The sequence below is a fragment of the Apostichopus japonicus genome, chromosome 4 (assembly GCF_037975245.1).
Source record: "Apostichopus japonicus isolate 1M-3 chromosome 4, ASM3797524v1, whole genome shotgun sequence".
Classification (NCBI taxonomy): domain Eukaryota; kingdom Metazoa; phylum Echinodermata; class Holothuroidea; order Aspidochirotida; family Stichopodidae; genus Apostichopus; species Apostichopus japonicus.
In genome coordinates this window covers 24,220,987-24,233,483 of record NC_092564.1, presented here as the reverse complement: position 1 = coordinate 24,233,483, position 12,497 = coordinate 24,220,987, and the positions used below count along the sequence as shown (strand labels likewise).

The 12,497-nt window shown below is 38.9% G+C and overlaps 2 protein-coding genes across 4 annotated transcripts in view; one reads left to right on the top strand and one right to left on the bottom strand.

The window, feature by feature from the left end:
• The window catches only part of LOC139966880 (NADPH oxidase 5-like), a 19,075-nt gene extending 7,876 nt beyond the window's left edge, over positions 1–11,199 (bottom strand). The window contains exons 1-6 of one of the 3 annotated variants that reach the window (XM_071970334.1): positions 10,760–11,199; positions 10,105–10,201; positions 3,585–3,735; positions 2,821–3,031; positions 1,802–2,028; positions 1,186–1,386 (exon numbers count right to left, since the gene is read on the bottom strand). In XM_071970334.1, the coding sequence (XP_071826435.1) occupies positions 1,186–1,386; positions 1,802–2,028; positions 2,821–3,031; positions 3,585–3,675 (730 nt within the window). In that variant the 5' untranslated portion in view covers positions 3,676–3,735; positions 10,105–10,201; positions 10,760–11,199. Of the gene's footprint in view, positions 1–1,185; positions 1,387–1,801; positions 2,029–2,820; positions 3,032–3,584; positions 3,736–7,762; positions 8,060–10,104 lie in introns of those variants that run through there. The other 2 variants (XM_071970333.1, XM_071970332.1) reach the window with 2 other exon arrangements.
• Positions 9,205–12,497, top strand: part of LOC139966883 (adenosine 5'-monophosphoramidase HINT1-like) — a 5,090-nt gene continuing 1,797 nt past the window's right edge. The window contains exons 1-2 of the mRNA XM_071970337.1: positions 9,205–9,405; positions 11,633–11,737. Coding sequence (XP_071826438.1) covers positions 9,295–9,405; positions 11,633–11,737 — 216 coding nt within the window. The 5' untranslated portion in view covers positions 9,205–9,294. The remainder of the gene's footprint in view (positions 9,406–11,632; positions 11,738–12,497) is intronic.

Genomic DNA, 12,497 nt, shown 5'->3' with positions numbered 1-12,497 from the left:
CGCGCTCCGCGCGCGTTCCACATGTTAATGTGCATATCATATAGGCATCCATCAGTTATTACATCACCTGCCAATAACATGAAATCATTTTCCGTGTTATTACCCTTCCATATTGGTTAGAATTATTGGGGAAGTCGTTACAACAATAATGATAATAATAATATAAGTTTAACCATTGAAAAACACATTGCAAATTCTTCATATTTCACTAGGTGCCAGTGGCGGAGCTAGGGGGTATTGGTCAGGGGGGGGGGGGAGAGAATGGTCTGTATGGGCGCTTTTGACACTATCTAAGCGGAGCGCCACCACAGGTTGGCGCGGAGCGTACAGAAATTTTTTGAGTAAAGTTACTCCCTAGATCGCCGGAAATGACCCTTTCCGGGCCTTGCTAATTTGCAGATAAACGAAGAATAAATAGGTGTCATCGCCATTTGTCAGAAAATTGCACCAACAAAATGTGACAAATGTCAATAGGTATTTGAGAGCGCAATAAAAAAGTCAATAATCGCGAATAAGTAAAAAGTGGTAAAAAGCTGAAAGGGCGCCAGCAGTCCATTTGAGTCCGTCAGGGGGGGCATCCGCCCCCTTTGACTGTATGGACGCTCCGCCACTGGTAGGTGCACGCAAAATTCTCAGCATATTGCCCAAATTTTCACCAAAAAAATTGGCAAAAAATGCAAATTATTATTCTTTCAGTAGGTGCCCGAAAAAATTCTCAGCATATTGCCCGAATTTTCACCAAAATATTGAAAAACACATTGCAAATTATTATTCTTTCAGTAGATGCCAGAATAATTCTCAGCATATTGCCGAATTTTCACCAAAAAAACTAAAAAACACATTGCAAATTATTATTCTTCCAGTAGGTGCCCGAAAATTCTAAGCATATTGCCCGAATTTTCACCAAAAATATTGGTTGGGGGGGCTGCAGCCCCCCCAGCCCCCCCGCCTCCTACGCCTATGGTCCCAGGCTCTATCTTCCTAGGCTCTATCTTCCCTGATTTTCCTTTAAAGTAGCGTACCCTCCTCGATAGCTGGAAATGATGTCAACGCTCCTAACACCATTGACACTTTTAGCGACTTTTTACAGACAAACATTCGTTTGCAACGTTACTGTTAATATATATATATATATCATATAAAAAACAAAAGACAAAATATTACTCAAGCAGCTGGCATACTTACGTGCGTTTCCAATATGAGCTACGGTGTGACATACAGCTTGAAAGGCGATGATGTAACCGATATGTCGATGGATATCGATGTTCTCATCGATCTGAAAGAACTTTGTGAATCGACAAGATCGAAGATAGGTCAGAAATTCCCTCAAAACAAATACAACGATGAGGCTACAATTAAAGTTGAGAGTAGCTCCATGTCCACGAGCTGTGAAAAAAAATAATCAAAACATAAATTAAGCAGACAACCTTGCCCCATTTAAATCGCTTCTTTCCGATACCGATATTCCTCCCCGCCCCCTATCCGATACCACCCCACCCCACAGCCCTGGACTCAGCATGTTGAGAGTCTTTAGAAACTTACACGACTGATAATTGTCAAAGGAATAATGATGTTCACTATATGATATTCGCAGGGTATCTTTACAAAAAGCATAGTCTAAGATGCTAATGAAAATTGGCGATCAGTTCTCTATTGTCATAAACCAGTGAGAGGGCTCCTCCCACCGCCTCCTTACGGCTGTTTTGTAGTGAGGTTATGGATCACATTTACCCACAAATCCTTAGAGTGATAGGAAGACAAGATTGCATATATGGTGTCGATCGATTAACCGAATACTAACCGATTACCAAAAACCAGTTTGATCCGATTGATCTCCATTTGTAAGCAGCTTCACCGAAAATGACTACGTTGACCAGGATGAAAAGACTAAGCAAAATTAAGTTACTTCTGTTGTTTCTGTTTTTGCACCAGCTAATGAAGTTGATGGGAGCATTAAATAAATTCAGCATGGAACGCCGTCCGACTTGGGTCTGCTTCTTGGATTGAGCAGGCAAAAGTCCCGGTATACTGGTAGTGAAAAGGTTAAAACAGAAAGTTCAAAATGTTGAGGCGCAGTCTTCTATGACATGACGTCATTTACAGAGGTCCCGTAGCCACAGAGGAGGGGGGGGGGGGGCATGGGATAAAGTTCCCAATTGTCACACTTTCTTCCAAATGGATTACATTTAATAACACACGCTGAGGAATAAAAGCTTGCATTACACAAATGTAGTTAAAATGATGGAAATAATAGCACAATATTTGCACCTATAAGCCCTCTTATCTAAACAATTTTTTTTAAAGGGGCAGTGGGGGGCGGTTTCTATCTTTTGCCCCTCTTAAAAAATTCAAATGGGCTTGATCATTCTTAAGATGTTAAGACAGTCGTGTCTCTAATCTTACTCACAAATTTATTTCTTGTGAATAAACTTAGGAGATAAACTCACCTATTGAATCTAATTTGCGGCCAAATAACACTGTAGAAACAAAATTACTCGCTGCAGAACGTAACATCATTCTTCACTTGTAGGCGATTTCGTAGACTCATTGTAAAGACATTATTATAACCGGAAGTATAAATAATAAATGGATCATTGCTTTGTCTATTGACGTTTTGTTTTCCCGTCCGATTCTCTAACATGATTTAATATATTTCATAGTATTATTTAATAGTGAAATATTGTTGTTGATTTGCTTGCTCCTCCGTGAACTATATAAAGTTTCATAAGCACTTAGCCCCCTCCAAGGTACTGAAGGAATAACCAGGGGTGTCCTCACCCTCCCTCCTGATAATCCCCCACCCCCACAGGGGTTACTTACTTTAATGTCATATTCGGAAGCAACTCAGGATAAGCCTTGAACTGATCACGTAACTCCTCGTATGTAATCATACCGTCATCGTCGCTATCCGCCTCCGACATGAAAGTTTCGATTAACCGTTCATAAACATCATCCGATATATCGATGTTAGCTTCTTTCAGACTAGAGGCAAACATGATATCCAATTCGTCAGAATCAATAGTGCCATTGCCTTTGAATTAGGAATATATATCAAAATTACATCGTGTATACGACCGACAACATTTACATATACATTTCTATTGAAAATTCGTTCTGCTTTCTGTAAGAAACCACTTCAAGTAAGTAAATTCCTGCACTGTCTATACAATGAGGGTATCTTTGGTAGATCTAGGCCGGTCCCTCACCCCAACTCACTGGCGTCGAAACGGACGATGTGTGATCATGTCCCCTGCTTAATTGAACCTGTACTTGTAAATTTTAATTCCTTATGTAAACCTTTCAAATTCTTTTCTTGATGAAACATGATGATTGTATCTCTCAATTCCCCTTCAATGATGCACGTCTGTATGATACTTTCTTCAATAGCTTACCCCTCCCCATTCTCCCCCCTCCTCCCCTCCCCCTCCCTACCAGAAGAAGTTGACTATGTCAGCTTCCGCATTTAAGTCAAACATTTGTGTGTTTTTTTTTTTTTTTTTTTTTTTTTTACTTCATCTGCTTCTCTTCCTTTCATTTTATTGTTTAAGTTTGTTTGATAATTATCCATAGTTACTGTATTTTACCATTAATGTCCGCTACATCGAACATAAACTTCAATTTCTCTTCCTGGCTTCCATCAATCATCACCCGGAAGCCATCGATCAGCTCCCCCATTGACACCGTACCGCTCTTGTCTTTGTCGAAGATCTCAAATATACGATTCGCATGAACTTTCTGTGAGACAAAAAAAAAGAATACAAAAACTAAAAATATTTAAAAAGGAAGGAGGGAGGGAGGGATCGGGAGGGAGGGATCGGGAGGGAGGGATCGGGAGGGAGGGATTTAGGGGAGGGATCGGGAGGGAGGGAGGGATCGGGAGGGAGGGAGGGAGGGATCGGGAGGGAGGGATCGGGAGGGAGGGATCGGGAGGGATCGGGAGGGATCGGGAGGGATCGGGAGGGAGGGATCGGGAGGGAGGGATCGGGAGGGATCGGGAGGGAGGGATCGGGAGGGATCGGGAGGGAGGGATCGGGAGGGATCGGGAGGGAGGGATCGGGAGGGAGGGATCGGGAGGGAGGGATCGGGAGGGAGGGATCGGGAGGGATCGGGAGGGAGGGATCGGGAGGGATCGGGAGGGAGGGAGGAACAGATAACAGACGGAGAAACAAAAGTCAAATGTGTGGATTACTTCATTAATTAACAGGCCCAATGTTATCCCTTGTTTGAAATAAAGGCCCGCCTGGCCAGAAGATTGCAATCCACAGCCCCTCTATCTCTCTCTCTTCCTTCCATAATTTAAAGCAAACAACTGACATCCATAGCAATTAAACTATAAGACCAGTAGTGCCTAAATTGTTCTACTATACATGCATACGACCAGGGTGTGTCCATGGAGAGGACTCACATCTAGAAATCTTCAAGTTTTCTTGTTTGTTCCCTGAGTTGATACGTCAGTCCTAAATATATTGTAACAAAAGTTATATCTGACAAGAAATGTGATTAGACTTAAATATATAAAGAAAGACTTATCTATCTAGAAGCATCCGGGTGTAATTAAAGGCCTTTTATCATGATTAATAAAATTGAAACTTAAACCTAACACGGATACACTCTGAAAAGTTGCACACAAGAATAAAATCATCTAGTTACACAAGTCTACAAAATGCAATCATATGGTATCCATAAGTACAATTTGGAATACACTATTGCGTCATGATCTGGGCACATTCACTTTATCCGGAAGCCTATAAAAAAGATATTTCAGGGCCGTAGCCTGAGTAGAATCTCTAGGGGCAGTTGAGGAAATATCGAGAAACATTATGTATCGTCCAATTGTTACGTAGTGCTGCTTTGATTTGCGTATATGGCATTTTCTAAGAAAGCTTATAGCACCAATGTATTTGTCTGAAAACTCCTAGGAAATATGTAATTATCTCAAAAACACTTAAAACTATCATGAGTGGCATTGCTATTCAAACTGAATGCACAATATAATTTACATGTAGTGCTATATTGCTTGTACATTATAATACAACATACTATAAAATATGAAAAATAATATACTGAAAGGAAATTAGCGAATAATGCTGGGTGCTTTCATTATCTGCTGGCTTTTAACATACAGCCTCAGCAGTATGTGGGCGCGGTTCCTCATTTAATTTACGCTATGAATGAAATCTGTAATTCTTCCAGATGAAAACTTCATCGAGGGTTGAGCAGATGAAAATAAATTATTAATAACCACTAATCTCATAGCACAATGTTTGAGCTCCTTTTATAAGCTACACGAGTCATTATGAGATTGATAGGACTAGCGCTTACACGATTCAGTCGCTAAAACTGAGGGCGGGGGGGGGGAGTTATATTGTGTCCCCATCCTGCAGAAAGTGGGGGACGTGTACCCTTGCCCCCCCCCCCACCTTCGCCATGATTGACGCCCCAGTGTACATCTGAACAATTGAAAGTGGCCTCCATTTACCCTTGACGTAAACGGTTATATATTTTTACTTAAATTTAAATGAAACTTACAACGTTTGAAATGTTTGATTTGACATCAATTTCAGGGAATAAATAACTTCATGATTACCCTCATACCATACACGTGGATATAGAGTTAGGTTGCTTTGTAGTCTTTAGCTTTAATCACTTGTAGCGCTATTCGCGTTCAAGCAAGTGTTTATCACAACTGTTTACTTGGCTCAGTCTGTTAAATTTAATCCTTTTTTTTTTCTCTTTTCTTATAGCAAGCGACCTCAGTCAAGCATTCATCATTTTGATCAAATTAAAAGAAAGTTAAAACCACGGACTTAAAGTGGAATTATAGGATTTATTTAAGGGGTCCATAGGTTTATATTCCTACAAATGTGTAATGGAGCAAAGATAACTATGCATTTACACGCACGTGACACCAGATATGCTTTGTCGTTCCATTACACTATAGAGCTACCAAGGACAGACGGTGCTAGAAGCTCTGTAAGTCCATCTAGGTATTCCATATGTCATCAGTCTAGGCTAATGCATGCTGGAACTCTCAACTTAAAGCATAATCAAAAGTTTTTTTTCACGAAAGAGCTACAGTACCTACTACACACAAGTTATGTAAATGTCACTAAACAGCATCCGTAGTAACATCGTTGTTTGGACCAAATTTGAGTTTCCATCATATCGATAATTTGCTTTTCATATATATCTTTTAATATGTTTGTAATAATGACGACATCTAAAGACTTCTGAGTCGTATTTCTGTATCCAGTAGAATCGTCTCGCTGAGATATTAAAGATTGAAATTCCCGTACATTTTCACGGTAGGCCCCTCTGTTCAAGGTTAATGCACGACTATAACATTAGGTTCAATTAGTTCGGATTTTGGGCTTCAGTTGCGACTCTTAGCGTCTCTTACAGGAAACTGACCGAGCAACTTATCTACGGTGGCTCTTAACGAACATCATTGTTAACAACATCGACAAGAATGTTTGGTTTCTTTGGTGTCTTTTTACAGTATAAACTTTTTGAGTTATTTTTTTTCAAGCGGAGCTGAAACCTCAAATCTCACTGCATGTATAGGCATTCTAAAAAATCGCAAACTGCTCCATGTTTAGTTTAATTTTAGTTTAATTGTATTCAAATAATATTTCGTTGCTACTATTTCACGTCATACTGTAACTACAGAAAACCACATAAGAACCCTTGCGAAGGGTGCCGCCATTTTTTTGTATTGGGGTTGGGGGATAAGGTGTTAAATCGTCCAGGGGAGGGGTATAGAAGGAGGGGTTCACCCTCTGAGAAACTTTGGTAAAATTGAAGGTGCTTAGATGCAATGTGGTTCTATATTTTGCAACTTTTGAAAAAATGTTTGAAGAATTGTACAGCATATAGATGCTCTATATTTATGTACCATCGTGCACTGATCATAGCATGGTTAGATATTCCATTCTGACAATATTTCGTCCATGGACTTTCTGAATTAATCTAACAGAGGAGGGAGGGGTGGGGGGGGGGGGGTAACTAGTAACTAAGTATTACAGTGGCAGGGAATTATTATTCGTAGTTTCAATACTGTTAATTTAAATTAAACCTATAAGATCAACCATATCTTCAACTAAAGCAGAGGGAAAAGTGTGATATTTGTACTAATTGTAATTACCATAACCGACAAACGTGGTGCAGATTCTTGTATAAGGTTAACCAAAGATTCAATTTTATACCCAATTTCATATCCAAGTCAATTTCATACCCCACTGTATTGGGTTATTTTTAATTTATTTTCGAATTGATCGGGTATGATTGAGCCCGAAGAATCTAGGCCAATGAGGGTCCCCCGTGACCTTCGCAGTGAGGATGTCGTTGCTCCTATCACGTTGATCACTCCTGGGCAAAATAAAATACCCCTCTCATACATCTAATACAGACACAAACACTGTAGCCTATGAACAGTAATACTTCTACACTACGAACTGAGCTGCATTTAAAGTACACTTTAAGACGAATGATCGATTTGGTTTCGATTTTAGAGGAAAGTTACTTTGCTGTTTACTTTGTCCCTGTCCCACCAAAATATTGTTTTATGGTTTTGTTATGTACTGATCACTTTATATATTAGTAACCACGCTTGGTACTCTCATTGACCTTTCATAAGGATATGCCAATGCAAATACAAAAAAAAGCTTAATCATAAAATACAATTTAAACAAAAACTTTCTATAGAAGTGCTCATTCGGTAGGTATATCTGTGTAGTATATATATATATATATATATACATACCTCGTCATTACCGAAGAGTTCCGAGAACTCCTCGTAGGTAATTGCACCAACAGACTTCACAGTGTCCTTAAACTTTTCCTCGATGGATTTCACCCACTCTAAGGTTGTACTTCCCATCTTGACTTTAAGACAGTAGGTAAATACTTCACAAACCGCTCAAACCGACAGTTTGTATGTATAAATAGGCCTATTCGAATCTCTGTTGCATTACGCTACGAGTTGGGAGCTTTCAACTGGCCCACTTTATATATGTGTGTTTGAATAGACAGCACTTGATTGGATCATGGAGTTTGCCAGTTGGATGAACTCTGCTCTGTGCGTCTGCAGATCGAGGGTGTTTCTGGCCTCGACCTTTTCTAAAGTACTGTACAAAATTTTCCAGAATTTTAACACCGATTATAATTATTAACGAGCCCCCTCTAACAACTCCCTCAAACATCTAAGAAACCCCTGGCTCCGTTTTGAAAAAGTAGACTATTCTAGTCAAAAAGCCGTGTCTGTGAGCTGTCATGTTGTATATCTATTATGTAATAATGCTGCCACTAAGACCTGAAACCTTGTAATGTCGGGGTCCCCCCACACCCCCCCCCCAAAAAAAACTTTCTAGGCTGTTGACAGTGTCGACACTAATAAGTTCATCATTTGGTCACGCACATAGCTTCACTATTTTAGATTCAGCAGTAACAAAACCCATCTCTATTATATATATATAGTAGAAAAATAAACATTGTCACAAATTAAAAAATAAAGAAAAACATTAACAACTGAAGCACATGTGGCTCATTAATGATGTCATATGTAGCGATCACATTTTCAACCTTGTATTTGAAGGAATATTTAATCTGTAAAATTAGAATTTAGTCCCAGCACATTTCATGTTATGTGCACGTCACTGATATGTTGTTGGAAATATGGTTTCCCCAATATTAGCCAAATATATATATGAATAAATATATATTTGGCATGATAGCCAAATATATATATGAATATATGTACAAGACAACCCATCGAACGACTCTCAGGTTTCAATGTTCTGCAAAATGTTAAATTTTTCACTTCGTTCTAACTGAGCACTTGAACAAATTTTTGCAAAATGTTTAGTTGACAACTTATCGTATGTCGTCAATTCAACATTTTTGTGCAAAATGTAAAATTAGTCATTTCATTCCAACTGAGCAATTGAACAATTTCTGCCAAAAAAGTTCAATTGCTCAGATGGAATGAAGTAAACAATTAAATATTTTGCAGAAAATGTTTAATTGACGAGATATGATAAGTTGTCAATTAAACATTTTGCAGAAAATTGTTCAATTGCTCAGTTAAAGCAACTGAGCCAATCCAACATTTTTCTGATTTTTGATAAGATATTATGTTGTTATCTAAACAATTTACTGAAAATGTTGACTTATTGGGCAAAGTTTTCTTATGTTGATGGCACTTTTAAGCTTCCGTAGCCTTGACTTGATCAGCGCTGAGCTGACATCAAAAGTAAGATACGTTTATAAAATTGTGCAGCAAATAAAACAGCAACAATGGCTGATGAAATGAAAGCAGCTGCTAGCGCTAAGCCTGGAGGGGACACTATATTCGGCAAAATCATTAGGAAAGAAATCCCTTCCGAAACCGTGTATGAGGACGACCAGGTATCACTATCACATATAATATAAGTACACTAACTGACTAAGTACACAATAGTAATAATACCCTAGGCTACTCAGTACTGTCACGTAGGCCTCACTTAGACTAGAATGTAGTAATACTAGTATAGGGGCCTAGACTAGTCTGCTAGGCCTATACTATAGTAGTAGGCTAGTAGTATAGTAAAGGCTTCATAATTGACGCACCCCGGTAATTGACGCACCTCCAATTATTACTAGCAACAATACAGTGCAATTTGCACGTTTTTGGGGCATTTGGAAATCTTACATCCTAAAAATAACCAACATTACCTCAGTATGGTAACACTTCTCTCTGGGACTTGACCTGTCTGAGCTTAGAGGCTCAGAGCATAGCAAACAGCACCTAAAGTCAATGGATGTATACTAAGTCCTACACTACAGTTAGCTTATCGACGAATGTGTCAATTTAGGGGTATGAAAGAACTTGACACGGCAGACATTTTGTGGTCAAATTCTGCTCAATTGTACGGTGCATAAGCACAGAACCTTAAATATTTTGAGATCATAACATTTCTGAGGAACTACACATATGCAAAACACATGCAGTTAAGTGATTTGGATTTTTCCTTGATAGACATCATTGATCAAAGCCTTAAGTGTGTCAATTATGAGCCCACCATGCTACTACTAGTAGTACGGAAACTACTGCTTACTTCTACTTACTCAGTTAATTCCAATTGTCATACTTGACAGTTTGTTCATTTTTCCTGCCTTAATATCTTGGTTATCTGCAATGGACCTGCAGTTGTTGGTGGCATGCCTATGGAAATAAAAGACAAAATGGTGGCCGATACCACTGCGAGTGCGAGAGTATCAAGCATACAGTAGGCTGTACGACTCAATGCTACATGGGAATGTATACACGGATGGGAATAGGTGGTAACTGGTAAATCCTTAGTTAGTCTGAATAATGATGATAAACCTGAGCGGAGCTATACAGGAGAACATTGGTGCAACAGGAAACCTAGGCCCATGTGTAATGTAGGATATGCTCTAGAATTGTAAAGCCAGGAAAATGCTTTGAATACTGTTATGTGATGGTAGAGACGGGTAAAGTGTTTAACATTGACAAAGGGTTCCATAAAGGAATAACATACAATTACATGATAATAGCCCATGTCGCTAGATACACAAGTACAGAATACATAACATAGAATAATATTATTTAGCCTACTTAGTACTAATAAACACCAGCTGTTATAACTAATGAGTAAGTATGAGCCAAGTAACAAGCTGAACTGTAATATGACATAGCCAAAGCCTACTGAGTATGGGAAGTCACAATACAATAAAGTAATAAATTATGCAAGTAACTTACACAGTAACCAACTTCAATAATGCTGACAAACATGGCTACTGCGTAACCTCTTCATCTTACTGTACATTTTATACAAAGACAACAAGCCTGTGGTTACAACACTACATATATACTGTAAACTTTTGCCAACTCAATTACCATATAACAATAAGCAGCTCTCTATTGTGGAACAAAGAAGGCTTTTACATTGGAATGCCATGGAAATTCCAAGGAAATGCCTGGGCATCAAAATTTGTGTGCATTCATCAAATGATTTCTGCTGTATGCTTACGTGATGGCAAAATTCTAGGTTCTGTCTTAGTTTGATCATCTGCACATCTTAAGCATTAAGATATATATGGTCTAGTAAACTCTTTGACAACTAAGTACCATTTGAACGAACAAAATCTGCTTTATATACATTTACCAAGTACAGTAAACTCTTTCCAGAATTGTAATAAATAATTAACCTTCAGGGTTAAGTAAGTGTGTGTGGGGGGGGGGGGCGGGATAGAAATATCTACATACATTCTTTCTAGATGGATGTGTTTCAGTGGTAGATGGTCAACACAGAGATTTTTATTTGAAAGAGCAGACTTTGCACAACCCTTCTGTTTATTAGCTACAATAAAAAACCTCCACAAATATGACAGGTACAGTATTATTCTTGGCATATCAAGACATTTCCGGGACAACGTGCTGCACAGCGTGGTACATGAAGCCACAACTGTAAAAACCATGAAGCTTGAAAGACGAGAAGACCTGCAAATATGAAGAGGACGTTAACTCAGCCCTTGAAGGCTGACAGTCAAAATTTTACTGGGTATTGAATCCAGCATTCCCTGAAGATTTGCATTGCATGTTTTATCTTTGTTTTTTGTTTCTCCGTTACAGTGCATCGTAATTAATGACATAAATCCTACTGCTCCTGTCCATGTCTTGGTCATTCCCAAGAAGCCAATCACACAGTTAGCTGAGGCTGCTGATGATGATGAGCAGGTTAGTAGCAGATCATGTCTGTCTGTCTGTCTGCCTGCCTGTTAGATTAACAGAAACCAGTATACTTAGCGATGTATCTCTGCTAAAGCTGTCTATCTGGTTGATGTGTAGAGTAGTGTATTATAAAATAATGCACATCATGTCTGTGTCTAATGAGCAGATCAGTATAACATGGTCTGCCTGTCAGTGTTGTAGTCCAGTCCTGCATGTCTTGAGTCCAAGCTCCAGTCCTTGGCATCCAAGTCCAATTTTCTGTAACTTCTGTAAAGCCTGAGTCATTGGTATCACAATACAGGTACAAATCTGTTTCATTGTTTCTTAAGTACTAAATTGCCTGTTAACAAATTTTAGTATACCCAGCTCTAACGAGTTAAAACAGCAGTGGTTCAAATCCTGGGGCGGGGCTGGGGGGTAGGGTGCATAAATAAGTGTAAATATAATGCCTGCTGCCTTCTTGCTTGCTTTATTCTCAACATAGAGGTTGGTGACCTGCTTGCTTTCATGGAGACATTTCATTAGATTGATATTGGAGTTGAATCAGGGTTTTCATATCAAATAGATTTCTTAGGTAACCCACTGTCAAGGTGACATTTCAACAGAAGCAACAGGCTTCACAGCAAGTTCTATATTAGAAATTCAGACTGATTGAGCATCACTTAGTGTTATTGTATACAACAAAGGGTTAGTATTGATGTAATATATTTAATTTAGGGGGAGGGGGGTAAATTATACTATAGTTTGAATCTTGTTGTGATGATCA